The sequence below is a fragment of the Purpureocillium takamizusanense genome, chromosome 4 (genome assembly GCF_022605165.1).
Source record: "Purpureocillium takamizusanense chromosome 4, complete sequence".
In the NCBI taxonomy this organism is placed as follows: Eukaryota; Fungi; Ascomycota; class Sordariomycetes; order Hypocreales; family Ophiocordycipitaceae; genus Purpureocillium; species Purpureocillium takamizusanense.
The window spans coordinates 1414251-1441648 of NC_063071.1; the positions used below are offsets into that span (position 1 = coordinate 1414251).

General features: G+C 58.3%; 9 protein-coding genes across 11 annotated transcripts; 5 read left to right on the forward strand and 4 right to left on the reverse strand.

Annotated features, from left to right (window-relative positions):
• Positions 1 to 12: 12 nt before the first annotated feature.
• JDV02_005093 (uncharacterized protein) lies at positions 13 to 4065 on the reverse strand. The gene is made up of 4 exons (XM_047986351.1): positions 3722 to 4065; positions 3532 to 3665; positions 606 to 3477; positions 13 to 530 (listed from the first exon to the last, which is right to left on the reverse strand). The coding sequence occupies exons 1-4, from the start codon at positions 3814 to 3816 to the stop codon at positions 218 to 220; spliced, it is 3414 nt and encodes a 1137-aa protein (XP_047842332.1). The 5' UTR covers positions 3817 to 4065; the 3' UTR covers positions 13 to 217.
• A 271-nt stretch (positions 4066 to 4336) lies between these two features.
• Positions 4337 to 6931, forward strand: MCM5 (DNA helicase). Its single transcript, XM_047986352.1, has 4 exons — positions 4337 to 4538; positions 4599 to 4725; positions 4780 to 6188; positions 6241 to 6931. The coding sequence occupies exons 1-4, from the start codon at positions 4402 to 4404 to the stop codon at positions 6731 to 6733; spliced, it is 2166 nt and encodes a 721-aa protein (XP_047842333.1). The 5' UTR covers positions 4337 to 4401; the 3' UTR covers positions 6734 to 6931.
• Positions 6862 to 8847, reverse strand: JDV02_005095 (uncharacterized protein). Of its 2 annotated transcripts, XM_047986353.1 has the most exons (4): positions 8658 to 8847; positions 8282 to 8605; positions 8051 to 8229; positions 6862 to 7998 (listed from the first exon to the last, which is right to left on the reverse strand). In XM_047986353.1, exons 1-4 carry the CDS (start codon positions 8691 to 8693, stop codon positions 6954 to 6956), a joined length of 1584 nt encoding a protein of 527 aa, XP_047842334.1. In that variant the 5' UTR covers positions 8694 to 8847; the 3' UTR covers positions 6862 to 6953. The 2 variants fall into 2 exon arrangements, with proteins under 2 accessions (XP_047842334.1, XP_047842335.1); XM_047986354.1 differs by having other exon boundaries at positions 8282 to 8847.
• A 132-nt stretch (positions 8848 to 8979) lies between these two features.
• utp13 (U3 small nucleolar RNA-associated protein 13) lies at positions 8980 to 12116 on the forward strand. 2 transcript variants are annotated; one of them, XM_047986355.1, is made up of 3 exons: positions 8980 to 9205; positions 9257 to 9284; positions 9336 to 12116. In XM_047986355.1, exons 1-3 carry the CDS (start codon positions 9029 to 9031, stop codon positions 11864 to 11866), a joined length of 2736 nt encoding a protein of 911 aa, XP_047842336.1. In that variant the 5' UTR covers positions 8980 to 9028; the 3' UTR covers positions 11867 to 12116. The 2 variants fall into 2 exon arrangements, with proteins under 2 accessions (XP_047842336.1, XP_047842337.1); XM_047986356.1 differs by having other exon boundaries at positions 9257 to 12116.
• Positions 12117 to 12339: 223 nt separating this feature from the next.
• ubp10 (Ubiquitin carboxyl-terminal hydrolase 10) lies at positions 12340 to 14280 on the forward strand. The gene has a single exon (XM_047986357.1). The coding sequence runs from the start codon at positions 12431 to 12433 to the stop codon at positions 14081 to 14083; it is 1653 nt and encodes a 550-aa protein (XP_047842338.1). The 5' UTR covers positions 12340 to 12430; the 3' UTR covers positions 14084 to 14280.
• On the reverse strand, positions 14096 to 16343 carry JDV02_005098 (uncharacterized protein). The gene is made up of 3 exons (XM_047986358.1): positions 15871 to 16343; positions 14981 to 15796; positions 14096 to 14926 (listed from the first exon to the last, which is right to left on the reverse strand). Exons 1-3 carry the CDS (start codon positions 15900 to 15902, stop codon positions 14752 to 14754), a joined length of 1023 nt encoding a protein of 340 aa, XP_047842339.1. The 5' UTR covers positions 15903 to 16343; the 3' UTR covers positions 14096 to 14751.
• A 1822-nt stretch (positions 16344 to 18165) lies between these two features.
• On the forward strand, positions 18166 to 19103 carry LOC1 (60S ribosomal subunit assembly/export protein). Its single transcript, XM_047986359.1, has 2 exons — positions 18166 to 18567; positions 18658 to 19103. The coding sequence occupies exons 1-2, from the start codon at positions 18259 to 18261 to the stop codon at positions 18940 to 18942; spliced, it is 594 nt and encodes a 197-aa protein (XP_047842340.1). The 5' UTR covers positions 18166 to 18258; the 3' UTR covers positions 18943 to 19103.
• On the reverse strand, positions 18991 to 21232 carry JDV02_005100 (uncharacterized protein). Its single transcript, XM_047986360.1, has 6 exons — positions 20170 to 21232; positions 19971 to 20106; positions 19795 to 19909; positions 19622 to 19736; positions 19444 to 19572; positions 18991 to 19384 (listed from the first exon to the last, which is right to left on the reverse strand). The coding sequence occupies exons 1-6, from the start codon at positions 20800 to 20802 to the stop codon at positions 19241 to 19243; spliced, it is 1272 nt and encodes a 423-aa protein (XP_047842341.1). The 5' UTR covers positions 20803 to 21232; the 3' UTR covers positions 18991 to 19240.
• A 335-nt stretch (positions 21233 to 21567) lies between these two features.
• Positions 21568 to 26904, forward strand: LSK1 ([Pyruvate dehydrogenase (acetyl-transferring)] kinase). Its single transcript, XM_047986361.1, has 3 exons — positions 21568 to 24456; positions 24527 to 26365; positions 26422 to 26904. The coding sequence occupies exons 1-3, from the start codon at positions 23339 to 23341 to the stop codon at positions 26615 to 26617; spliced, it is 3153 nt and encodes a 1050-aa protein (XP_047842342.1). The 5' UTR covers positions 21568 to 23338; the 3' UTR covers positions 26618 to 26904.
• The last annotated feature ends 494 nt before the right edge of the window (positions 26905 to 27398 follow it).

Sequence of the window (27398 nt, forward strand, 5' to 3'; positions counted from 1 at the left end):
ATTCTCTATTGTCATAACACAATGTAGCCCTCGAATTACCACTGACGATATGTGGTTCACGTGGGGAGCCTGAATCGCCATGACGGTCTCGCATATTTATTTGGGAATTGCCGGCGGGGCATCGCGGGCGCTGAAGTGATGTTATGGGGAGGGACCATCAGGTCCAAATGCTCTGTGACGTGACGCTTGCTAATCACCCGTGCTACTCAAACAGGCCTCAGGGCTTGTCGCCATCCTTGGATGGCTCCTCTGCCGCTGGTGCGTCGCCTCCTTCACCTTGCTCGCCTCCGCCCTCGGCCTCGGCCTCGGTCTCGACCTCCTTCTCTTTCGAGCCATCCTCTACCTCCTGTGCGGCCTCATCCAGATCAACAGACTCTCCCTCGGTCGCGGCGTCTTCCTTGGGCGCCTCGACGCGGAGCTCCGTCTTAACCTCCTTTGCCTTGACGATGGCGGCGAGGTGGTCGCCCGCGTCGCCGAACCCGTCGAGCTTCCCGAGCTTGGTTGTGAAGAAGTCCGTGTCGCGAAGCATACTGCAGCGCAGAGTCAGCAAATGAGATGGCGAGAAGCAGTCGATACGTCCCGCCTCGGGCGCATTGCAGACTTACCTCTGTTGGCCCGCCTCTGTCTTGGGGTCGGCTTCCTTGAGTGCGGCCCCGAGCTGCTCCTTGTAGCTTGCGAAGACGGGCTGCATGATCATCTGGATGGAGCTCTGCGGGAGGTGCTTCGTCAGTACCTTGTGTAAAGTCGTCGTCTCCCTAGCGAGCGTCTCCACGTATGTGTGCGGTCCTTCGGGAATCGTGCTGTCCCAAGAAATGGCCCTTATACTCTTGGCGTGTATAGCCGCCCGGCCGCTCATGATGTCGACGAGCTTCTGGTGAATGATATCCTGGTGTTCCTGCAGCAGCCGCCGGACCCTATCAAACTCGCCCATGAGACTAGAGACGCCCGCGCCGGAGCCGGCGTGCCGACGGACAAACTCTCGAGTGTGAGGGATGACGGTGGCGATAAAAGACAGGGCTTGCGAGGCCAGTGCCAAGTGCTTTGTCGTAATGTTCTTCAGCCCTGCACATTGTCTTGCGCCAGCCCCCAGAATCAGCTGCGTGCAGCGTGAATTGAAAAGCTGCAGATACGCAATCAAGGACGAGGCCACATCCGTGGTCATGGAAGGGATGCCAGCGATAAGGTGCATGAAATTGCCCACGCCCTCGAGGGCAAGAATAGCCGAAATCGGAAGAATGAACTTCTCGGCCTCAATAACGGCGGATCTGGTCTTGTCCTTGCCAGTGCCGTTCGGCTCTGAGAGCGTCTTTTCGTGCTTCGCCGTGTCGGCCTCCTGATGGGGCACCCAGATTTTTGTGCTCTCTGTCCAGGCAGGGGCATCTTGGGTGCTGGACTCCAGAATCACATCCAGCAGCTCAGTGTTTCTCTCCGTGAAGTCCTTCGCATTCCACTGATCGGACTCCATGCCCTGAGCCAGCTTTTGCATCTCGGCGTCTCGATTTCTCTGGACGAACTCTTTAATGTGACCATTGACCACGTTCTTCAATGATGTGCCACTTCTCCCGGAGATGGCTTCACATTCGTTGGCAAAGTAGAGGTTGAGGGTAAAATATCGCAGAAACAAGTCGAGAGGAAGGTGGGTGGACTGCTCCGCGCGGACTCGCAGGACCTTGACAATCTTGTCATTGGCAACGTCAACGGCCTGGGTGAGCAGCGACGTCTCATCTAGTGCCTTGTGGAGCTCTTCCTGCAATTCAAGAGCTCCACCCAGAGGATTGCCTCCAAAACGGTCAGGTCGAGGACTTGTAACTGGTGAGCGCACAGGAGGGGACTTCAGCCCATCGCCGTTGGGTTCCGCGGCGAGAGAGCTTGCAATGTCCAGTAACACCTTGACCTGGGTCGTGAGTCGTCTCAACGTCTCCGTCACGCCGACGTATATCGTCATGAGCAAGTCTTCGGCGTCTTCAGCATCGAGTGCTCGCAAATTTCGAGCCAAAGCCGCAGACTTGTCCTGGTTTGATCGTTGTCTGCCGCCACTGGCGGTCGAGACTGACATGATGGACTCGGCATCGTCATCGTTCGAGCTGGGAAGAGGGCGTCGTATCAGGTTTCGAACATCGCGCAACACGGCCTCTCGATATGCCATGGCAGCCGTGGCAATATGTTTGGCACGATGTAGCCCAACCATGCTCGGCGCCAGCTGTGCCTTGAGCTCGTCGGTTCCGCCTAAATAAGAGGGGAACACTGATGGCGACCGCGCATGGGCGCCTCTTGACCTGGACGCAGCGTTGCTCCACCGTAAAAGGACGTCGGCGCGGGAGACGGTCTCGACGTGCCGCCGCAGATCAGCGAGCAGAACACTCGAAAACTGCGCCTCATACGCTTTACCAACGCGGAACCTGAGGCTATTGAGGTCACTATTGATGCTGTGCAGGGCAGATGCAGACCGCATGTCCCGCAACTGCACTTGGGGACCGTCATCAGGAAGCCCTTCTGTCTCACCGGCGATCAACTTTTCCAGGGAGTCGATACTCGCGAGCGCCTTTTCTACTTCTCCTGAATCAACGAGAGCCTCGCAGCTTGCAACGCCGTCCACAATCTGCCGTAATTGCCACACGGCATCGTGGAGCTGTCTCAGGTTTTCTTGTCGCCGCCTCTTCTGGTTGATGTCGAGACCGTGTGTTACAATCTCCTTGTCCAGCGCTTCCAGTTCCTTTCTCAGAACTTGTATTCTCCCAACAGAGTCTGCTGCTTCCGAATGCAGCCCCTTTAAGGACCCAAGAGCAGTGAAAAAGGTCGTCGATGCTGTCGATATGGAGTTGATGAGGTGAACTTCGATCGTGTCCATGTACCAAGAGAGTTTTTCTTGGAGGATCGCATTCGTCGCGAGCGCTTTTCTGGGAGCCGTGGCGTTGCCGTTACCGTCCCCCTTGCCCGGCTGGCCGGCGTTGTGCGGTCGGATCACCTCAGAGCGCTCGCTCACTACGTCGAACGTGCGCGGGTTTTCAAGATGAAAGTCATCCTCGAAGTAGACGTTGGGGATTGTTGATAGCGGCGGGGGGCCGTGAGCCGTTTTCCGAATGAAGCCGGAGCTTGTTCTGCGCACTGGGCTCGGCGCATCGATGGAGCCCAAGGACGTCAGGGACGCCGTTGACGCTCGGCGATTGCTTTGCGATCTCGAGGCCGGTCGCAATAGGCCATCAGAGACACTGTCTGCTTGTTCTTCGGGTCGGGAGCCGCGACGAACGCCATGGGCCTCATCTTCGTTCTCCTTGACTCTCCTCAGTTGCTCATATAGCGCTCCCACTTGAGCCAAATACGGAGCGAACTCTTCGTTATCGACTAGCTCAATATTCGTCAAGGCGACCGGGGGAATGTCCCTAGACGTAGGGGGTTTGTGCGAGCTCGATAGAGGCGGCGTGGTGTGAGGCTGGAGGCCGGTTCGCACAATGGGGGGTTGCAACAGTGTCGAGATAGCTAACGAGACGCGTTAGCGAAGACCAAACATGAGGATAGACAGGTGGCTCATACCATTCTGTCCAGACTCAAGCACCGCGGCCCCCCAGGTGCTTGAGGAATTATCCAGGACTCCCCCAATTGAGTGTATAGAGCTGGCCGTTGAGCTTCGTCGCGAGGGCGGCCGACCAGCACCGTGTGATGTCCGGCTATGCCGCCTGAGGTCAGCTTGCGAACGGTGCCGTCAAAGGTCGCCGCCACCCACCTGTGCATGGAATATTCGTGTCGGTCATATCGACCGCTGGGCGACAGGGCGGCCAAGCTATCGAAGGACTTTCCCGCCCCGGGCGAGGAGAACATGGCCGGCGCAAGCGACAGGCTCCGAGCCGGAGCCCCTCGAAGCTCGCTGGCTAGTGGGAAGCGGAGGGGCCAGGAAGGAGGCAAATGGGGTCGGAGTCGGGACTACCGGGGTATCATCGCTAAACAGGTTGTGCCAAGGAGAAGGAGCGCAACGGGCTGAGGTCTTGTCAAAGGGCTCAAAGTCATGAACAATTGCGCATCGTGTCCGATGCTCTCCGTTTCAAGGCGCACCTATTGAAGCAACAAGCTCCTATTGACGACGTGCCACGATGCTGTCAGCGGCAGCCGACGATTCTCCGAGCAACCACGTGATGGCCTTGATGGCTCAGCCGCGCACTGCACTGGGCCGCACCGCACGGGGTTCCCACTGGAGCTGGAGCTGGGCCCGGCTGGAGCTAAGAGCTGCAACCACTTTAGGCGCGTGTCGCGTCCACCCCTGTCCCAAACGCGTCTCACGCGTAAATTGTCGTTTTGCCCTCGACTCGCCCCTCCATTCCCGCCCTGTCAGACTGTCCATCCCATCACATTTGCCACTCTCACGGTCTCTTTGCGCATCCACGCTGCACACAGAGATATCGAGTTGCAATGGATCGTCAATCCGTGTATTCGACGCACGTCTACGAGCCAAGTTTCGGCGATAATGGCGACACACGCCTGCAGCTCCGCACGCAGCTCGAGACTTTCATCCTTGACTTTCGGCTCGACAACAACTTTGTCTACCGGTAAGGATGCGAACTCAGGGAAGCATCTTGCCAGGGAACTCGCACTGATGGAATCAACAGAGATCAATTGCGAGAGAACGCGCTGCTGAAGAAGTACTACTGCGATGTCGACATCAACGATCTCATCAACTTCAACGAGGAGCTCGCCCATAAGCTTGCCTCGGAGCCCGCAGAGATCATTCCCCTCGTGAGTCGAGTATCCTGCACCTAGAAACTCTCAGCACTGACATCTTCTGCTCAGTTCGAATCCGCCTTGAAGAAATGTACCCACCGAATCGTTTTCCCGCACGAGGCCAAGGTCGACCTGCCCGACCACCAGCTGCTCCTCCACTCGGACGCCGACGATGTCTCCATCCGCAATCTTGACTCCATGACGATTGCCAGGCTAGTTCGCGTTCCTGGAATTGTCATCGGTGCTTCTGTCATGTCCTCCAAGGCAACGGAGCTTCACATCCAATGCCGAAATTGCCAGCACCAGACCACGATCCCTGTTTTGGGCGGTTTCACGGGCGTCAGCCTCCCGCGGCAGTGCGAGCGCAAGCGCGTCCCTAACGATCATACCCCCAAGTGCCCCTTGGACCCGTACTTTGTCATGCACGAAAAGTCAAGATTTGTCGACCAGCAGATTATCAAGCTGCAGGAGGCGCCGGATCAAGTCCCAGTTGGAGAGCTGCCTCGCCATGTTCTCATCTCTGCCGATCGGTACTTGACGAACCGCGTCGTCCCAGGCTCAAGATGCACAGTCATGGGAATTTTCTCAATCTATCAGAATAAGGCCTCGAAGAACTCCAATACGGGCGGCGCGGTGGCCATTCGAACGCCGTACTTGAGGGCGGTCGGGATCCAGACCGACATGGACAAGACGGCCAAGGGCGCAGCCTCATACACTGAGGAAGAGGAGCAGGAGTTCCTCGAGATGAGCCGGAGACCAGACCTGTACAACATCATGGCCGATTGCATTGCGCCGTCCATTTATGGTAACCGCGATATCAAGAAGGCAATTCTTTGCCTTTTGTTGGGAGGATCGAAGAAAATTCTCCCAGACGGCATGAGGCTGAGAGGCGATATCAACGTGCTGCTTCTCGGCGACCCCGGTACTGCAAAATCTCAGCTACTGAAGTTTGTAGAGAAAGCAGCACCCATCTCCATCTACACATCTGGCAAGGGCTCTTCGGCAGCGGGTTTGACGGCATCCGTGCAAAGAGATCAGTCCACAAGGGAGTTTTACTTGGAAGGTGGCGCCATGGTGCTTGCTGACGGTGGTGTTGTATGTATCGACGAGTTTGACAAGATGAGGGACGAAGATCGCGTGGCCATTCACGAGGCCATGGAGCAGCAGACAATTTCCATCGCCAAGGCAGGCATCACTACAATTCTCAACGCCAGGACGTCTGTTCTCGCCGCGGCCAACCCCATTTTCGGCCGTTACGACGACATGAAGACACCGGGAGAGAACATTGACTTCCAGACTACCATCTTGTCCCGTTTCGACATGATCTTTATCGTCAAGGATGAGCATACCCGGGAGAAGGATGAGAGGATAGCCAAGCACGTCATGGGTATCCACATGGATGGCCGTGGAGCTGAGGAGATTGCCGAGTCCGAAATTCCCGTCGACAAAATGCGGAGATATCTCACATATTGCAAGACGTTTGTCTCTCCCCGACAGCACTTCGAATTCTCTGATGCTAACGGACAATAGCCGATGCGCCCCTCGTCTCAGTGAAGAAGCTGCGACGAAGCTCTCGTCACACTTTGTCGCCATCCGACGACAAGTCCATGCCGCCGAAATGGAGGCCAACACGCGGTCCTCGATCCCCATCACAGTCCGTCAACTGGAAGCTATCGTCCGCATCACTGAATCCCTCGCCAAGCTCACCCTCTCTCCCATCGCTACGGAGGAGCACGTCGACGAGGCCATTCGGCTATTCCTCTGCTCCACCATGGACGCTGTAAATCAGGGCAGCAACCAGGGCAGCCGCGAGCTCAACGAGGAGGTCAACCGGCTCGAAGTTGAGCTGAAGCGCCGTCTTCCGATAGGCTGGAGCACCAGCCTGGCGACGCTGCGGCGGGAGATGGTCGAGGGCAAGGGCTACAGCGAGCAGGGGCTCAACAGGGCGTTGATGATCCTGCAGCGGAGAGATACCATCATGTTCAGGAACTCGGGCGCACAGGTGTACCGGAATGGAGCTTAATGATGCAACGATTGCAGGTCAGATGACGAGAAGCCGTGTGGCTATTTAACAGGGACCCTGCTTTTGTCAGGATGGTGCAGGCGTAAGGGCATGGTTCTCTACTGGTAAATGTTTGCACCAACGTACAACGGCAAGCAATCGATATACTGTATTTGGGTATCTTTGCCTATTGTGCTCATGAGTGAATCATAATCCGCTGTGACCTCTACAAATCCCCGGCTCAGGGGTCGTCGGTCTTGGCTTCATCTTCTTTCCATTCCTCCTCCGTCATGTGATATCGCTGGGACAAGATGGTGAAGACGGCCCACAGCTCGCCGCAAAGCGCAAAGTGCAGGAGCTCGCTGCCAAAGAAATTGATGGCAGACACCCACGTCATGCCGCTCAGCATGTTCGCTCCGTACATGTCGTTGAAGGGCAGGCCCTGCCTCAGCCTCCAAGTTCGCGCCACCAGTCGCAGCGCCGTCCCCTCGTACGGCACCATGAGTATCCGGCAGAGGGCTTCCGTGAGCATGTGGGCGCCGACGACCGCGGGGAGCCTCGTAAGCATGGTATCAAGGTAGGTCACAGGCTGGCTTGCGTTTGCTCTCGCATCTGACGCTACGCTTGGTCGCAACTCAGCAGACCAAAGGCCGGGCGGCGCGTCCGTTGACTCCGTGGCTTCGACGTCGAAGCTAATGAGGGTTGCACTAACTCCCTCGTTGTCCTCCTCGTCGCTACCGTAGTCGTCACCCCGAGAGGAGAAGACGCTAGGTCGCCTGACCGCTTCCACAGGGCCCGGGTGGCTCGACGGAAGCTGATCCGGTGGAGGCGAATCCTCTCTTTGAGAGTCTTGGACAACAGTCCAGCCATCATCCGGTTCGTTCATCTGCTGAGGTGCCGTTGAGGAAGGAGGGGGTGGCGGGGGTGGTGGTGATGGCAATGTTTGCGACTGCATGAGCCGGTGCTTCTTACTCTCAAGCGCAGTACTAGGTAGCCGAGTATAGATTTGGCCCCAGATCTGGGGCTTCCAATCGCGCAACATGCGCCGTGCCATGACCCAGACTATGAACGGGGTAGTGGAAACGAAAACACTCCCCGTCCAACGCAGTATCGATGGTAAGGAGAAATCATCTGGTGGCGGTGGTGCTGGCATGGGCGACTCTTCCGTGAACGGGACAAAGAACTTGGGGTTTGGCAACAAGGTCAAACTCTTAGTCAAGCCAAGTTGCTGTAGGGCGACATAGAGCTCCAAATGGACACGGAAGTATGACCAAATCTCATGTACCCTGCTGAGTGTCAGCCATGGGCACGGCCCGCAGGTACGGAGTCCACGCTTACCAATGCCGGGCAAGCCGTCTGTTGGGGTCGTTAAGCCAAAGTCGGCTCACTTGTCGTTCAACGAAAGTTGTGAGCAAGCTGGTAGGTGCTCCAGCAAGCAAGTCTCGCGGGACCGAGAAGTCTTCTTTAGCCTCCTTGTAGAGTTGCCAAAAAGGTATATGGGAGTAGCGCCTATAGATCTTGATGCATGTCAGGGTGTGAGGCTCACAGAAATTGCTGGATCGCACATACTAGTATTCGTTGGCGGAGACCATCAAGTCCAAAAACCCCCGATGACTCGACACAGCGAATAGCCGGTCTGACAAGCGCAAGGCCAACGTTTTCCTCGTAATCTCCGTGGCGTCGCTGCGACTCGGCTTCGGGCGCGGAGAAGGGGTTCTCGGGCTCGGCAACGCCAATAACGAGCATGACCTCGTTGTGCGACCGTACAATGTCGCGGTTCATGCGTCTGGTCTCCGGGTTTATGGGGCGACCTCGATAGTCATACTGCTGCGCTGGATGGCGGGGGTCTTCCTCACCGTCTCCGGGGACCACCTCATCGTAGGGCGAACGGCCCTGAGGAGGTATGTAAGCCTTGCACCGCCTCGGGGGAGATTTGGGAACGCACCAAGGCCTGCGCCGTGAGAGGCCCTAGCATACCCATGCTTATTATCAAGTGCAGTTTACAACGTTAAGTCATGTCTGGAAATGCTTGCCCAAGCGGCTGGGGATGGACTTATCAACAACAAGAGGTGGCTTCGATGAAGTGAGTTGGGTGGAGCTGGCTTGGAGGCGCCAGGGTAAAAGAAGCATGGCGGTGGATCCTCATCACCCCCAAGTTTCAGCCCGGCATGACGCTGACTCATCATGTCGGAGTCGCAAATGCTAAGTTACCCGTTATCTTATCGCAAACCAAAAAAATTCCCGTCAAGCTCTCACATCCATTGCCAGACAGATTCTTTGCACGCCTGAACAGCCAGTGTGCAGCTTTGGTTGGCAATGGCGACGAAGCAGCCCTTGAAGACGACCTTCAACGTCGACCGTGTGATACGACCGATTTTCACCGGCGGCTCCGTGTCAATCGACAATGGCGCACAAATTCTGGCCACGACCTTTGGCGAGGATGCCATCTTGACCAACCCCGCCAATGGAAGACATCTCGCCCAAATTGAAGGCGTAAGACGCAACCTCTCTCGTTACAGAAATCCGTGTACTAACTATCTACAGGATGGAGAGCTTATCTCAACTCTGACCCGTGGGTTACTTTACTAAGTGGCCGAAGTGGCGCACGCTGACCGTTTCTTAGTGACTCCATCGGGCTCTCACCTGATTATGTGCTCTCGATCCTTGTCCATGAGGATATTCGCACTCAAGCGCTCGTCCGACGAAAGCTCTATTGAAGCATCGCTCATCCGAACGTTAAAGCCCCATTCGACTCCAGTTGTGGTGCTGGCTGTCGATCGTACGAGCACCCTCCTCGCGACAGGAGGCACGGACGGCGCCATCAAAGTGTGGGACATCGCTGGCGGCTACGTCACTCACACATTCCGTGGACCTTCCGTACTGGTATCGGCACTACATTTCTTTGAAGTTGCGTCGCGTGCCAACGACACTACAGTTTCTCGGAAAAGCAAAAAGGGCGGCCGGGCGCGCGAAGCTGACGACGAAACTGAGGCGGCTAGTACCACGCACTTCAGACTCGTTTCCGGCAGCCAGGATGGCAAGGTCCGTGTCTGGGATCTGAACAAGCGGGGCTGCATCGCCAATTTGGACTCGCACGTTTCGGACGTCCAGCGGCTCGACTATTCGCCCGAGCAGGACGCGATTGTCAGCGGGAGCAGGGATAAGACCATCATCTGGTGGGATGCCAAATCTTGGAAGATTCGAAAGGTCGTCCCTTGTTTGGAACTTGTCGAGACGGTTGGCTTCGTCGATGAGGGTCGCCTGACTTTTTCTGCCGGCTCCAATGGATGCCTTCGAATTTGGGACACGGACACCGGCGCCGAGCTCACACCGAAGCAGGCTGCCAAGAGTGAGGAAGAGGCTATGGTCTCTGGGATTTATCGGCCGTCACTGCCATTTATCTTATGCGTCCAGGTCGACCGCACTTTGGCTCTCTATGAGTTGCCAACGAAAGCCAAATCCGCGGACCTTTCTGGCCCTGAGCCGTTCCGCCGGATATCCGGAACCCATGACGAGATCATCGATTTGGGGTATCTGCTTCCGGACAGGTCCATGCTTGCGCTCGCCACGAACTCTGAGGACATCCGCTTGATATCTGTCTCCGATGCAGAGGAGGTTGAAAAGCAGGGAACTTGGGTCGAGAGCAAGACCCCGTATTTTGGACAGGATGTGGCTTTGCTTCGCGGCCATGAAGACATCATCATTTCGTTGGATGTTGACTGGTCCGGCCACTGGATCGCTACTGGTGCCAAAGATAACACCGCACGCCTGTGGCGTGTCGACCCGGCCACCAACTCGTTCGTATGCTGGGCCACGTTTTCCGGTCACGCCGAGTCACTTGGAGCGGTTGCCCTCTCACGTACAGTGCCTGCGGAAGGATCCGCTGCTCGAACCGACCCCTTGAGTCACCCACCCCCTTTCCTCCTCACGGGCTCCCAGGATCAGACCATCAAGAAGTGGGAAATCCCTCGAAAACAACAACAGCCGGGCCAGAAGGTGGGATCGCGCGCAGCATTCACGCGAAAGGCCCACGAGAAGGATATCAACGCCATCAACGTACACCATTCCGGCCAGCTCTTTGCGAGTGCGTCACAGGACAAGACGGTCAAGATCTGGTCCGTGGCCGAGGGTGAGGTTCAAGGCATCCTGCGGGGCCACAAGCGTGGTGTCTGGACCGTTCAGTTCTCCCCAGCGCAGCTGCCCCCGATACAAGGCGATGATGGCCCGGTTACCGGTAAGGGGGTCATGCTCACGGGCAGCGGCGATAAGAGCATTAAGCTGTGGAGTCTGGCCGATTACACATGCATTCGTACTTATGAGGGTCATACGAACAGTGTTCTGAAGGTGGTTTGGCTGAATACGCCGGCATCGAAGGAGCAGTCCAAGAGGCCGGTTCTGTTTGCCAGCGCCGGCGGTGATGGATTAGTCAAAGTCTGGAACGCGAACACAGGAGAGGCAGAGTGCACGCTCGACAACCACGAAGATCGAGTGTGGGCCCTGGCCGTCCATCCTGACACCAATGCCATCGCTTCCGGCAGTGGCGACTCAACTGTGACCTTCTGGAAGGACACGACGGCCGAGACGCAAGCCGCTGCTTCACAAGCTACGCTGAAGATGATTGAGCAGGAGCAAGAACTGCAAAACCATATCTTTGCAGGCTCCTATCGAGAGGCCATCACTTTGGCACTTCAGCTCAACCATCCCGGCCGCCTTCTCAGCCTGTTCACTTCGGTTGTTACGAGCAACTCGCCCGAGAAGGGCAGCCTGTGCGGACTCAGGGCCGTCGATGACGTTCTCGGAAGCCTCTCTGACGAGCAGATATTTTTGTTGCTTTTGAGACTGCGGGACTGGAACACTAATGCACGAACGGCGCCTATTGCGCAAAGAATCTTGTGGACTCTGGTCCAAAGCTACCCGGCGTCTAAATTCTCCAACCTGTCTATCAAGGGTGCGCGTGGGCAACAGAGCCTCAAGGATGTTCTCCACGGCTTGAAAGTCTATACGGAACGACATTACAAGCGCATGGAGGAGTTGGTTGACGAGAGCTATTTGGTGGAATATACCCTACAGGAGATGGACAGCTTTGCGCCGCTTGAGGCTGTTGATGTCGCCATGGAAGAGATGGACGATGCTGATGAAGTTCTGGTCGCGTAAGCACGGGGGCACCGGGATATCATGTAGGGCATGGAGGTGCACAGATGGCAGGAAGTCGTTTTTGGATCCCACATAGAGACACATAGCATGGTAATTGGCGTTTGGTCGACATCTTGACAGGGCCTGTTCACATCGGCGGGTTTGCTGCCAGATTCAGGGTAGGGCTTGAGCTGGCGCGGAACGCGAGGTCGACGCAGCGCTGGTTCAATGAAGTATGCAGCGCGCAAAATCAATCATATGATGGATGGGATGTATGAAACAATGCACTGGCCAATTGCTTGAATGATAATGGGCGGTCGATTGCAGTTCATTTCCCCGTTCACATCATGGGGCCGGGATCCTCTCCAACTTGCATGATGAGGTTGATGGGCAAGAGCTGAGGCGGACGAGCGACGCGCCCCACAGTGACCTCTTATCTTTTCAGCCTTGCCGCAAGCATACCGCAAGCACGCTCGGAATACCAACCTCGTCGCCAAAAGTTTCTCCCTCCCACCTTCCCCGCCCATCGTCCAGCAACACCCGACCTCTGCGCGATTCCTGACCACGAGGCGCCACGCAGTCGTCATGGCCAAGCGACAGGCGTCAGAGGCCCTGGACGAGCTCGCGGGCGTCGCGTCTCCCGCCTCGAAGAAGTCGCGAACCGGCGAGCTCGAATCGCCGCTTGGGCAGCAGCAGCAGCAGCCCAAGTCGCAAAACGGACGGATAGACGGCGATGACGACGATGATAATGACGATAGCAACGACGACGACGACGGCAGCGCCGGCCAGGTCAACGACACAGAACACCCGCTGCGGGCGCCGATACGGCAGGACGCGCCGACCGAGGGCTACGACGACCTCTACCTCGACACCATCGACCGCAACGTGCTCGACTTTGACTTTGAGAAGCTTTGCTCCGTGTCGCTGTCCAACATCAACGTCTACGCATGCCTCGTGTGCGGCAAGTACTTCCAGGGCCGCGGGCCCAAGTCGCACGCCTACTTCCACGCCCTCGACGAGGACCACCACGTCTACATCAACCTCGAGACGCAGCGCGTATACGTGCTGCCCGAGGGCTACGAGGTCAAGGGCAAGGCCCTCGACGACATCAAGTACGTGTCGGACCCGCGGTACACGCGCCGCGAGGTCATGGACCTGGACCGCGTCGACCGCAAGAGCTGGACCCTCGCGGGCAAGCAGTACACGCCGGGTTTCGTCGGCATGAACAACATCAAGGACAACGACTACCTCAATGTCGTGGTCCAGGCGCTGGCGCACGTCGCGCCCCTGCGCAACTACCTCCTGCTCGAGGACTTTTCCTCCAAGACGGAGCTCGTCCGCCGCTGCAGCATTCTGTTCCGCAAGATCTGGAACCCGCGCGCCTTCAAGGCCCACGTCTCCCCGCACGAGCTCCTCCAGGAAATCTCCCTGCGCTCCAACAAGCGCTTCACCCTCACCGCCCAGTCCGACCCCGTCGACTTCCTCTCGTGGTTCCTCAACAACCTCCACCTCGGCCTCGGCGGCTCCAAGACCAAGCCTGGCAGCTCCATGGTCCAGCGCACCTTCCAGGGCAAGATGAAGGTCGAGTCCCAGGCCATCACGGCGCGCGCCGACGCCGGCGACAAGCTGCGCTTCGAGGAGGCTGCCGACGTCAAGGTGGACGTGGTGCGCTTCCTCCTCCTCACGCTGGACCTCCCCTCGGCGCCCCTCTTCCAGGACGAGCTCGAGAAGAACATCATCCCCCAAGTGCCGCTGACTACGGTCCTGGCCAAGTACGACGGCCAGCGCGCGCAGGAGCACCACGCCCAGCGCAAGCGCTACCGCCTCCTCCACCCCCTGCCCCCCTACCTGATGCTCCACGTCAAGCGCTTCTCGCAGAACAAGTTCGTCTCGGAGCGCAACCCCACCATCGTCACTTTCGACGCCCGCAACCTCGATATGTCCCCCTATGTCGAGCCCAACCCCGCCGAGTGGCCCCCCAGCGAGCCCATCTGGTACGACCTCGTGGCCAACGTCGTCCACGAGGCCGTCCGCAGCAAGGAGGACGTGGCCGACACGGGCGAGGAGCGCAAGACGTGGAAGGTCCAGGTCAAGGACAAGGCCACGGGCCAGTGGGTCGTCTGCCAGGACCTTTACGTGGACAAGGTCCAGAGCGAGCTGCTGTATCTAGGCGAGACATATCTGCAGATCTGGGAGCGGAGGAGAGAGCCCAAGGGCAAAGGCAAGGACAGGTCATAGACCGTCCTAATTGGAAAAAGGGAATGGGGGGAAAGGGGGTTGGGAGCCTCTCTGGATAGAGCCAAAGCCGGCGCCCGCCCCCACCCCGCAAGGCGAACCTGTTGTACCATAACGTGTCCCGGGAAAAATATACGTTAATGCAGACATGATGGTCGACTTCAATCCTACATCATGATGGGCACGCGACCACCGCATCCGTGCTTCCGAGCCGGTAAAGCCTCTTGGATTCGCTACTCCAGTACGCAACAGCAAAGCGCTTCCCTCTTCCCACATCGTCCGCCCCGCTGCGCGCCCCAGAGGCCAAACCAAACTCATAAGCTATGGTACATACATTTGCACGTTACATCCCACTCGCTGCTCGGGCTACCCTCCGTTTCCAGGTAGGGTGGCGCGAGGAAATCACTTCAACGTTCCCCTCGCAGCCGAAGAACCTTGACTTCCCCCTTGGTGCCCATCCAAGCAAACAGGTCGAAGGGGTTCAGAGCAAGGGACAACCAAATCAACAACAGCAGATCTGGCCCATTCATGGCGGACCGTTCTCCCGCCACAGTCGACCCAACTGCTCCTGCCTATATAGTGTACAACAAAAGGTTTTTGCTTCAAGAGGCCCTGGGTTTCTTAGCGCGAGTCGAGCCCTTTAAGAAAGCTTGCCACAATCCTCCTTGTTCCTAGTCCTGAGGCATCCTCTGGCCGCCAGACGATTGGCGTTTCTCGGACTGAGTCTGACTGGCCTTCTCGCGGCGTTGCTCGTCGATGGCGCTTCGCTGTTGAATACTGGAGTCATGGCTCTTGAACTCGACTCGGGTATTTTGAGGAAAATTGAGCACGTGCTTCATGATTTCGCTTCGTCAAGTCAGAATGGGGTGCACGCTAGGCTGGCCATGAGAAGAATCTTACCGAATCTTGAGGACGCGGCCGCCGTCCGTGCGGGTCCAGATGCTGAGGATGTCCTCACCATTCCGCATGCTCAGGACGGCGCCGCAGACATCCTCGGACGCGTCGCCAAACTGATCGCCAACGAGGGCTAGAAGCAAATCCTCCCAGTAGCGGTCTGCCACGCCCTTCTTCATGCGCACGACCCACTTGCCTCCCTTGCGATTGACCTCATCCTCCCAGACGGGCCGTATGTCCTTCTTGAACAGGTGGTAGTCGGACACCACGGGCAGAGTGGAGGGCCGCTTAAGGTGCCTGTAAATCTCCCAAAACTCCTCCGCAGTCTTGACGGTGGCGATCCCGTGGAGCGTGTTCTCGTACTCGATGAAGCCGTGCGCCTTGGAGATCGGAGGACGGTACCAAAAGGACCACGCGTCTTTCAGCGGGTGCACCTCGGCGGCTCTCAAAGGGGCAGACGCCTTGGTCTCGGAGATGGCGGCCATGCTGGGCGCCCTGCCGACTGGTCTTGGACCGTCCTTGATGGCGCCGGACTTGGCAACGGCCGAGCCCATAGCGCTGTCGAAGGGATTGCCGGCCGTCTTGGGCGTTTTGGCAGACCCAAACGACGCGAATGCGCCAGAGCCAAGGCCAAAGGCGCTCGAGGCGCCCCCTGTGGGAGATGTCAAACCCGCGCCCGGCGTATTGAAGGGGCTGGCTTTGCCGCCGTGCGACGACGTGTCACCGCCATGGCGGCGGGAGAAGGGGGCGGCACGGGACGAATCACCGATGGAGGAGCCGTTGGGCCCATTCGATGAGGTCGAGAGGGAAAGCTTGCCGGAGCTGCAGGGTTCAAAAGCGTTAGCCACTGCGCAGAGCATAGCAGAGCAGGTATGGGTGGGATGGGGAGTGGTTACTTTGTGCGACGGGTCCATAGATTATTATCCATTAAGACTGGCTTGCGATCGCCTCTTCTCTAACGAACGGGCTTGACGTCGGGCAACGGGGCACCTCGAATGGGGTTTCGCGAGGGCCAGGAAGAAGGAAACGACTGGGAACGGGTCGTGGACGGCGCGGTAGAGCGAGACGGAGAGACGGCGGTCGGATATCTGAATGTCGCGAGGGGTTCGATAGAGGATGCGCACAGGGGCGTGAAGCTGTGGTTTAGGCAGTCGGAAGAGCGGGAGGCGAGGGCGGGCGGCGGCGCAGGATCGGAGGCGTTGGAGAAGGGACACTTGGGCGCGAGCTAAACTGGCGATAGAGATAAGGGTAGTAGTAGCAGCTAGGAGCGGTTGGTGTGTGCTGGCGAGGGAGCGGAACGCAGAATGTGGTTGTTTGTGAATCGATGGGGAGTTCGAGGAGGTTGAGAAGAAATTCTGCGCGAAGTTGTGAGGCGCCGTATTTGGATGGAGCAGGTGGACAGGCGACCTTTCGGGGGGGCTTCCAAAGGGCCGGGTGGGTGGGTGGAAAAATCTCAGGCGTGGGCGGCGGGTACCTTTGGCGGCATGTTGCTAGCGATGGTACCTGCCATACCTTACCTGCTGACCCCCTGCCCTTGTGGCCGGTACCTACACCGTCTGCATGCCCACTGGTGGGCGCCGGGCGACCGATGCACCAGGGCGAGCACGGAGGGAGGTCGGGTCGCGGTGCGGGGGGCTCGTGGCGTCGGGGGTGCGGGCGGTGGTGGCCTGGGCAGGCATGACCTGACCTGACCGGGTGGATGGATGGATGGCTCATCCCTCAGACGTGCAGCCGGCGCATGGGCGCAGAGGGCGGGCGGGCACCAGCAACGCTGGGCATGATTCTGTGCACTGCGAATAGGTGTGATGGGGCACGGGGGCTTCCACTGGAGGCCACCTCACTGCGGCCACTGGAACTACAGGTACTAGAGGTAGGTACCTTAGTAGCCCCACATCCGTTCGCTTGCTTGACGTAACGTCCAGGCGAGTGCCTGTCAGGTCCCGCGGCGACCCATGATGGAACGTTGGTTGTCGCCATCGTTGGAGTGCGCGACCCGACAAAACCCTTGGTGTATCACGCGTGCACCAGCCGCTCTCGCAGCTGCTACAATCAAGCGACACGCCCTCTGCCCGCTCAATGCATTGCCTGAGGAGTCTTGGGAACTCGCAAGCTACCTTTGCCTGCGTGAGCAGTTCGGTTCGGCCCCCAATCGTGTCGCGCAATGGCACTGGGCCAAGCCCGCTTGGCCAGAACCAGCCACGACAAACGCCTGCGACCAAACAGCGGGCATCATGCTGGGTGGGTGGGTGGAACATTGCCCGCCCAACCTTTTGGGTGTTTGCAGGCCGGCTGCTCGAGGCAAGGCGCGAGCAGGCTGGCGGTGCTTCCTGAGTCCTGAACAGTTCAGGACGGATGGATGGGTGATGCCTCCATCTGGGGGTGCGCCACGCCGCCATGCTCCGTTGGGGTAACGGCGTTTCTAGGCTCTGGCGGACAGGAGCTCTCGGAGACGTTGCCGGCCACCAATCTCGGGCCCTTCCCTTGTCAAGCCGGCCCTCCTACCTGGCCTACCCGCGGTCCATGCCACGGTGCCTTTCGCTGAGCCGGCGGCCACGGCACGTCTCCCCCGCAATCCGGGGTTGCCAGCAAAGGAGATCATTACGTACGTGCCCAGTCGCACAGCCAACACGCCGTGAGACCCGGTATGTGAGGCCGCTCCTACCTGATGGTGGAGATGATTGGCTGGTCGCGCTGCAAGGGACTTTGCACGCGAGCGTGATGGCAGCGTGGCTGCTTAGCGAGATGATCATGCCGCAAGGCTCTATAGGCTGCTCTGCTCCGTTCCGGCCGAAAGGAACCGTCGACGGTTTGCTCGGCAGCTATAGGTGTTTTGTACCTTAGATGTAGATTAGTGGTGTGTCCAAGGATGTGCTGAAGCATGTCGCTCTTCGACTATTGTCTCCAGGCGACCGATGTATCCGCTCCGTCCGGCCTGCTTCATAACACGCGGATACCGACTGTAACGGTGCCGCCTCCGAGGGCTAGACCTGAGGTCCAAGAATAAAGGCTTAGAGCAACATGGTAAGCAATGCGCCCGTGACGTTGGGCGCAGGAATTGAACACATGCATCACTGGCGGCGGTGATCGAGGGTCGAGGTTCCAGCACCTCCAGCGCATGCCCCACCCCATCGAACGGCTCCCGCCTTATCGCAACTCGCCCGCCTTATCAGTCCAAAAAAATTTCCCAGCGTCCGTCCACCACTGTCGAGTCTCGAGCGCCGCCAACGACTGACCACGACGACGACATTCCCACCTGCCCGTTGTCGCATCTCCACTCGCTCGCAATGGCGCCCTCAAGAACACGGACAGTCAAGAACAAGCACTCCGCCGCCAAGGCGGGTGCCGGCGGCAAAGGCGGCGCGAAGCGGTCCGCCACCGACGGCGTCTCCAAGTCCAGATCCAACAAGCCCAAGAGCGGCCCGCCCCAGGCGCAACAACTAAAGGAAAAGAATCGCGCCCTACTGCACAAGAAGCCCAAGAAGAAGACGTACACCGAGGCCGAGCTCGGTATCCCCAAGCTCAACATGGTGACCCCCGTCGGCGTCGTCAAGCCCAAGGGCAAGAAGAAGGGCAAGGTCTTTGTCGACGACACGGTACGCACGTCCCCTTTCACACAATTTTTCATCCATGATCTCGCCGGGGGACCCGGATGGCGCAACATCATGCTGACTCTAAACCTGTAGGAGAGCATGAGCACGATTCTTGCCATGGTACAGGCCGAAAAGGACGGGCAGATCGAGTCCAAGATGATCAAGGCACGGCAGATGGAGGAAATTCGCGAGGCGCGCAAGGTCGAAGCCGAGAAGAAAGATTCCGAGAAGCAGTCGAAGCTCGAGGACGCGAAGCAGTCGTTGCGCAAGAAGCGGAAGCGCAAGACGGCCAACGAGGATGGCGACGACTCCATCAAGAGCCTGACGTCTGCGGGCTCCAAGGCTTCCAAGCCCAAGAAGAAGGTCGCCTTCGCTTGAGACAGGGGGCCATTTGTGAGGACATTGACTGGCGTTTGGTTCGGCATAGTATGGCGCTCGGAGTTAAAAAGCATACCATGGGTGGAGGGTTGTCCTTGAGGGATCAAATCTACGAGACCAGCTGTAGAAATCTTCAGAACAAGTCAGAGTCTCCATGACGCACGCACATTTGGGCATGAATTATGGATGTGGCGCTATGTACCGGCTCTTTAGCAGCTCGTCCTCAGTGGACTTGCTGTACCATGTCCATTCTACTAACAAGTCTGCGGTTGTGCGCCACCGCCTCATGGTATCTGGTCTAACCCTCCACGATGGCCAACTTGCGGCGCATCGGGTCATAGTCGGCACCCCGAGATGTCTTGTCCGTTGTTCGTGGGTCCTGGAGAGGCTTGATGCTGTCAAAATCTACGTTGAATGCCATGTGGTTAAGGAAGTTGCCAATCTACAATCAAACCTGTTAGCCATCACTCTTCTTCTCTTGGTGTCCTGAGTGGTACATACAGGGCGAGGATGCCACCTGGTGCCGCCGTTCTCGAACCAGCAGAGATGGCCGCCTAGCGAGGTTGTAATGAGGATGGTGCTGGGGTTCTGACGGAACTCTTCATACGGAAGTGCTTCGTTGACCGCAATCTAACCAGTGTCAGCGCCGTCGTAGACCCCTGGGCCGTTCATTACGTACCGGATCGTCGGTGGCGTTGATTGCGATGAACGGGATGCGGATACCAAGGACTGCGTCTGTTGAGGAAGCGTCCCGATAGTAAGCATACTCGGTGGGATACCCCCAAGTTGGGCATCTAGGAGCATTGTTAGTGTACTTCGCCCTCGGTGCTGAACCATGTGGAGACGGCGTACTGGACTTCGCGATCAAATTCGTGAAGATAGGTGACCTTCTCCACAGCCGCCAGGTTCAAGTTGGTAAATTCTTCAATCGATTCCTTGTGTGTAGCAATGAGCTGCTTCATGGCGCCTGTTCGGAGTCAGCAAGATGAAAGGCAGCCCCCCTGCACGAGTAGAGGTCGATTCCGTACCACCCATGACACGAAGGTAAATTTCCCTGCCGATGAAGTTGTTTTGCAGCAACTTGCTGGAGACTTCCAAGTTGAACGGGTTTGAAACAACGACTGCCGCCTTTAGCAGGCAGTTGGCACCCTCCTCGCCACAGTACTAGAGAGGTGTAAGCAAGCAGCCGGCCAGCTAGTGGATCAGAGCGCGCCGTTTTGGACTTACATTGGTGAGCATGTTGGCACCAAGGGAAAAACCCATGCCAAATAAGGGGCGATTAGGAAACTTGCCGTGTAGCCAGTTTATCGTCTGGCGCACGTCCCAGGTAGCACGGGCGTTGTAAAGCACGCCGCTGGAAATCTTGCTTCGGGCGCAGCCGCGCGAGTTGACGACGCAAACCTCCCAACCGCCTTGACCTATCAGGGGAGCGATGACATGCCGCAAGTAGACCTCGTGAGAGCCGCCGGAAAGCCCATGCAGGATTACGAGCATGGGCTTGCTGTCATCCGATGGCAGGCTCTCGAACTGCTGGTCGGTGAAGTAGGCGGTCCTCCGCGGTAGCGTGTCGTCCGTCTCCTCGAACGGCTCGACGGCGAAGTCGACGGCAAAGGTGCCCTTGTAGGTCTTGTGGTCGGCCTCGAAGACTTTCCGGCGGTAGTAGACCTGCGGACCATGGGGTTTGGTCGCCGTCCACATGGTCTGCAGGTGGCCGTTGAAGAGTAGGGGGTTGAGATGGCATGGCGGCGTCGTCGATTCGCAAATCTTGAGGAGGTCTGTCTCTGTCCCATCCCTTTGGCGAACGGGCCGTGGCGATGGCGCGTGAGTGAAGTTGATTTTGGCTCGTCCAAGCCACTCCATTTTTGAAGGCGGGAGTTTTGGTGACGATGCTGGTGCTGAGTTGGTAGCGACTAACGAGTCTATAACGGTGTTTGTGGACCAAGGCAACAAACGAGACGCCTTGGAACGGAAGAAGATGTGCGAGTACCGCTAGAAACAAACGAAGAGCACTAATTAGCTCTTGATCTAACGCAGGAAAACCAACTCCAAGTGAAGAAGAGAAAAGCCCTTGTCGAGAGATAGGAGGGTTGCACAAGGCAGCGGAGAACTGAGACAGGCGACCATGGGGCAGACAAATCCGCAAGATATTACGAAGTACGGGCAAACCAACAAGGGAGCAAGAGCTCCGGCGTCTAAAACCCAGAATAGACGAAAGGCCCGGCCGGAATCGCCGTAGTTTCGATGTCAACCCTGGGCCACGCACCGAGAAACGGTGCCAGCCCCGTACATCGGGGCATTTACAGAAGCCCGATCTCCGGCTTCAGCGTTCGATTCAGTGGACCATGTGCGCAGTCCGTCCACTGAGCACCGCCCTGCGAAAACGGCAGGTGCCGAGGCACGGGAGATTTGCATGCCCAGTGAGTTGGGCTCCCTGGCGGCCGGCATGCGCCCCCCACTGCAGGTCGGGACAACGGCGCTAGCAGCTCCGACAAGCTGCACGAAGTACGAAGTACAGTACCTATCCACGCAACCGGCCACGTGAGTTCTTGTCACGTGACTTGCATTCGCATGACCACCAAACACACTTCTGCTTTGTCCGCACGACTTTCCGGTCACCCACTGTGCAATGCCATGCCACCCCCTTGAGAGGGCCGCACGTCCACCACCGCCGCCCCTACAGCAGAGCAGAGCAGAGCACTCTTGCCCGTATACGATTAAGCGTTAAACGATGGCTCCGGTTCGAACAGTGGCCTGCACGCGACGGCCGCTGTCCCGGGCTGCGATGGCAGAGGGCTGAACTGCGGACAGACGCTGCGTGGGCTGACGCCTCGCTGGGGTCTCTATCACGCTTACTCTGCTCTATGACCTGGCATCCAAGGCCATCATCTTTTGCGGTCGACCTCGGCGGAGACAATCGAAGGGCCCGACTCGTGTCGCCTATGGCCCTGAGCCTAATTTCGAGCGACCGTGTCGCCTTCTGCGGCAATTTGCGCGTGCAGCCTGGATTCAATACCGAGTCAACCCAACCCTGCGATGCGGAGCTGCTACTCCTACACGAGCCTGGTCTCTGAACCTGGCAGCCAGAATGTTGCTCCTTGGGGGGACTGACATCTCGTTATGACGTGTCGACGCTCGCTGTCGAGCCCGATAATTACGGCCATTCCAGCGAGGCCAAGCCGCTCGCTCTACTGGATTCAGCGTGTCACTTCTCGATGCTATGATGTCCCTCGCCCGGCGAGTCTGGTACATGGCATCCGAGACCACTTCAGCAGCCCATCCGCCCAGCACACCACGTCTTTCGCGACCCGTCTTGTTCAAGGACCGTTCAACAGAACGGGACAGGCCATGCAAAGGTCCGCAAGTGGCAAAACAAGACCTCCCACCGCTGCGGCCACCTGCCTACGTCGCTGTTGCAACACATGAGGATCTCTACTCGAAATGTTACCCCGACGTGTGCTGGCAACAGATCACCGTTTTCTGGCCGTTGATGCTTTTATGGTGTTTACAACAGCACACCTGCAATCTGTTTCTGGTCTGGCCTCTGCCCGGTCTCGGCAGGGGCTAAATCACGGAGGAACTTTCGTAATAGATCCGAGAGGATCCGTCTGTAGTGCTTTCATGCTCATCGAATGTGGGGTGGGACATTTGGCGGAAGCGCGCGCAAGCGCTGGGTTGGATGATGGAACACGGAGCTTGGGCCCTGGTGGCCTTGATTGCAACGGTCGACAGAAGATGCAGCGCAGCAACAGGAGGGCAAATATCTGCGTGATGCCGGAGCAGACACCGGTGTGAGTGCAAGTGCACGTGGGATGGACCTGGAGATGGCTTGATGGCAGACACGACAAAAGTGTCGTCCGTGGGGCTGAGGCGCGTTTGAAGCCGGCGCCAAACGCGCTATCCCTCTCTACGGAGAGCCAGCACAGCCTCTGAGGGTGCTGCATTGCGATACGGGCTGCAGGCGCGAGCACCGACGCTCCCCGCATCGCTTCTGGCACGGGCGACAACAGTTCAGGACTTGTTGATTGGAGCTGACAGCCAATAGGCATCGTCAGCACAGCGTCGCCTTTGACGGTGTTTCTTTTTATCTGGCCCGCGGTTGGCCTGGGACGCCTTCGGCGGGCAGCGGGCCCTTCGCGTTTTTTAGGGCCGACGTGGGCAGTGGACGGTGCAGGTGGTGGTGGGTTTGCAGCCCAGGTGTCGGCGGGTGCTGGCGGGCGCTGGCGGGTGGTGCTCCAGAGCGGGCCGACGCCCCCGGCGGTCCCCCCCCCCTTCCCCTGCCACTTCGGCTAAGGTGCGGCCATTTACCCAAACGGCACTAAAACTCTACTCGGGGGATCCTGGAGCCACTGCCGTGAGCCATCTGCCAAAGTCTCCACGTCGCCGTCGACATGCTGCCATGACAGACGCCGAGAGAACCGACCATCACGGACACCGGGCGCGCTCTGGCAGAGGAGCAAAGCCCTCGGACCGACCAGGGTCGCCGTCCAGGGAGTCCCGTCGCAGCCCTGATGCCAGGAGCCACCGTCGTCACTCGAGGGGCGAGCACTCCACGCACGACAGACGTCGCTCGCGAGATCGCAGTCGTGAACGAACCAGGCACCGCCCTTCCGAGTCTGCACGTCGAGTGTCCGAGGTGGAGGATCTGATTCCGCGCTATCGGGTGAGCAAGGCGCGTCACGTCGAGCACGACGATCAGTCGTCTCGACGGAGCCGCAGCCGAGAACGCGGCTCTCCCGGCACCAAAAGGCACAGAGATAGCAGCCGATCGCCCAGCCATCATCATCGAAAGAGGTCAAGAAAGGACTACAGTCCGTCTCGACGCGACCGAGACCGCTCGAGAGAGTCTGATTCAAGGAAGCGGCGACGACATTCACCTCACGACCGACACGAGTCGTCTCACCGTCATCACGGTCACTCTCTGAGACCCCCCTCGCGATCGCACGATACGCAGTCGCGTTCCCGTCGACGATCTAGGTCCAAGTCGCCCTCTCGCCACGATTTGATATCGCGCAGCGCGGCATCTCGAGAATCTCGAGAATCGCGGCGTCTGAGGGACGACCCACCCCCGCCACCTCCTCCACGGACGCATCACTCGCGGAGCCCAACGCCAAAATCGGATCGTCGTCGAGACTCCTCTCGCTCGCGGACCACGGCTGTTCGCTCTGACGCTCCCTCACAGCCTGGACGACCAAGGGGTGGCAGGGATTCCTCCGAAGACCGCGGACGCCGGCCTTCTTCAAGGCACGGTCACCCTCGCTCACCAAGGCCACCTCCCGAGCGGAGGCATCGACAAGTCTCGGCCGAGCGACCTCATTCATCCCGATCGGAAGTCGAGGAAGAGATGGCATCGCGCAGCAGTTATCGCGGGGGTCACCCAGCATACGCACAGAAGGGCCACTATGGCGACCCTCCGCGGCATTCACAGTCTCCTCGCCACTCATACCAAAACTCTCCGACCATGTCCCCCTACGGCCCCCACCGAGGAGTTCGCGCTGGCCAACACTCTCCTCCACAGTATGTGATGCGCCGAGCTGATCTCTGGCACATGCCCCGCGACCCCTCAGAATTATGCTGATCTTTGCAGTCACTACCCGCCCCAAGCGCCTCATGGGCATGCAAATCAAGTTATTCCAAAAGGCTCATCCGATAATCATCACCCCCATCGCCAACAGTCACCATCAAATTCAGCACCCACAGGTCCGATGCAGTCGTATGCCCAAGGAGTGGGTTACCGCGGCGGTCATCGCGGCGGTTCTTTTAGGGGAGGCTCCTTCGCATCTAGCCGTGGGGGATTTCGGAGTTCTGGGTCCCAAAACTCACAGTGGGACGCGGAGCAGCCGGGTCGCGGGCCAAACGACGGCGGCAGTCGACGGCCAAGCATCAACTCTGAAACACACCTTGGGAGCAGTCAAAACGCCGCAACGGCAAACGCCCGACCCCAGAACGATGAGCCCCCCAGGGCTACTGAGGGCTCCAAGAAAGAGAATGACGCGTCTGTGCCACCGCCAAGACAGACGGGTCCCAGCTCTGCATCGCCGCGATCCGGAGGGCTGGCGGGAAAATTCAGTTTCTCCTTCAAGCCGTCCTCGAAACCGACACCCATGGCACCGAAACCCGAGATATCGCAGAAGTTCAATGCGGTTCCGCAGAAGGCTGAAGCGGAGTCGGGATCAAGGGGAGATAGCCGTGACGACCGTGGTCGTGACCGCGACCGCGACCGAGACCGAGACCGGGAACGGGAATGGGAACGAGAGCGTGACCGAGCGCGGGACCGGGACCGGGACCGGGAGCGAGAGCGGGACCACACCCGGGAGAAGGATCGTGGTCGTTTTCGTGAGCCCCCACGCGGCGCGCCGACCGAACCAGCATCGGCCCGGGCCCGACCGGACCTGCGCGACATGCGCGATGTGCCAAATGGCCCGAGATCAGCTCCGCGAATGCGCAAAGTCAAGAAGATTGTACGCACCGTCAAGCCTCGACCCAACCTCGAAGCGGACTTGGCCGCGTCTGAGTCGGTTTTCTACCGGAAACCTGGCAACGAGTCTGTGGTCGGCTCAGGCACGTACGGAAAAGTGTTCAAGGGCCTCAATGTTTACACCAAGGGCCTTGTGGCCCTCAAGCGAATTCGAATGGAGGGTGAGAGAGACGGCTTCCCCGTGACAGCAGTTCGAGAGATCAAGCTGCTTCAGTCCCTGCGACACACCAATATCGTCAACCTTCAGGAGGTCATGGTGGAGAAGAATGACTGCTTCATGGTGTTTGAATACCTCTCGCACGATCTGACGGGTCTGCTCAACCACCCGACGTTTAAGCTGGACCCCGCGCAGAGAAAGCACCTCGCGATGCAGTTGTTTGAGGGGCTGGACTACCTGCACACGAGGGGCGTGCTCCACCGAGACATTAAGGCCGCCAACATCCTCGTCAGCAACGAAGGTGTACTGAAGCTCGCTGACTTCGGGCTCGCTCGTTTCTACGCGAAACGCCACCAGCTGGACTACACAAATCGAGTAATCACGATCTGGTATCGATCACCGGAGCTTCTGTTGGGGGAGACGCAGTACACGGCAGCGGTCGACGTCTGGAGCGCGGCGTGCGTGATGGTAGAGATCTTTACGCGGCGTGCCATCTTTGCTGGTGACGGCACAGAACTCAGCCAATTGGACAAGATATACAGCATCCTTGGGACGCCGAACCGTCAGGAGTGGCCTGGCCTGGTTGATATGGCATGGTTCGAGTTGTTACGACCAACAGCGAAGCGGAAGAATGTTTTTGCCGACAACTACCGCGACAAGCTGACGCCGGCGGCCTTTGACCTGCTCTCGTCGATGTTCCACTATGATCCTGCGAAACGCCCTACTGCCGCAGAGGCTCTGCAACATGGCTACTTCACAACGGAGGAACCGCTGCCGCGGCAAGCAGTCGAGTGAGTATGATTCGCTGGTTCTTTGGCGATCGGTGGCGCTAACGCTTACGAAACAGGCTCGCGAGCATCGACGGGGACTGGCATGAATTCGAGTCCAAGGCTCTGCGCAAGGAGAACGAGCGCCGCGAGCGGGAGGCAAGGCGAGCTGCCAAAGATGGGTCACGCGAAAAGGAGAAGAAGCGCGGACCAGAAGGTGGGCAGCAGGGGCAAAGAGAGGCTAAGCGTATCCACGTGGACAATGACGCGACGTGACGACTCGCTGTCGTGGGACCTGACGACAAGCCCCAGAAATGACCCTTCGCGGCACCGTCATGTTGAGCAACCAACACTGCGCACAGCGATCTCGATGACCTGAGGACATGCAGAGCTGGGGATCACAAAAGTGGCATGATGGGCACGCCATCGCAGGGCGCATCAACAGCTGTACGTAGTGATAAGTCAGCGTCGTGGGATCGGCGGCGAGATGACCGCGATGGGATCATGTGCGGAATGAATGGAGAAAATCTCTACATAACAAGAAGCCGAGTTGATGGTTTGTGACGGTGAAACGCCTGTGGCTGTTCCTTGTTTCCGTGAACGGACGAGTCGCTTGCCAGTCCGAGGTATGGAAGGGTGAAAGGGGGATAGAGGTTGGTTGCTGGTTGCTTGGAGCAGCAGACATCCCGTCGCTGGTCTTTTATGACGTGTGCCGCTTGAGGCTCTCACGAGTGTCGCCACGAGAGAGGGCATAGGCTCTCCCTAGTGTCGATCACAGAATTCCAACGCCAGGTTGTTAGTTCTCAGTGTTTTCGTGTCAGTGGCAGACTTGTGGGAACATGTCTTGGGGCAAGAATGGACAACGTCGATCTTATCGTCTTGTCTCAACACCCCCGCCGCGCCGTAGTTTCAGCCTTCCGTGAAGCCGTCAATGTTTTTGTCTAGGAGGCTACTACTAAGTTGGTTATGTAGCGCTTGGTGAGTATAAAGACGGGCCAGGAGAGGGTCGGGGGGGCCTAGGGAAATCGTTCTTGAGACGGCGGTTCAATCGCAAACC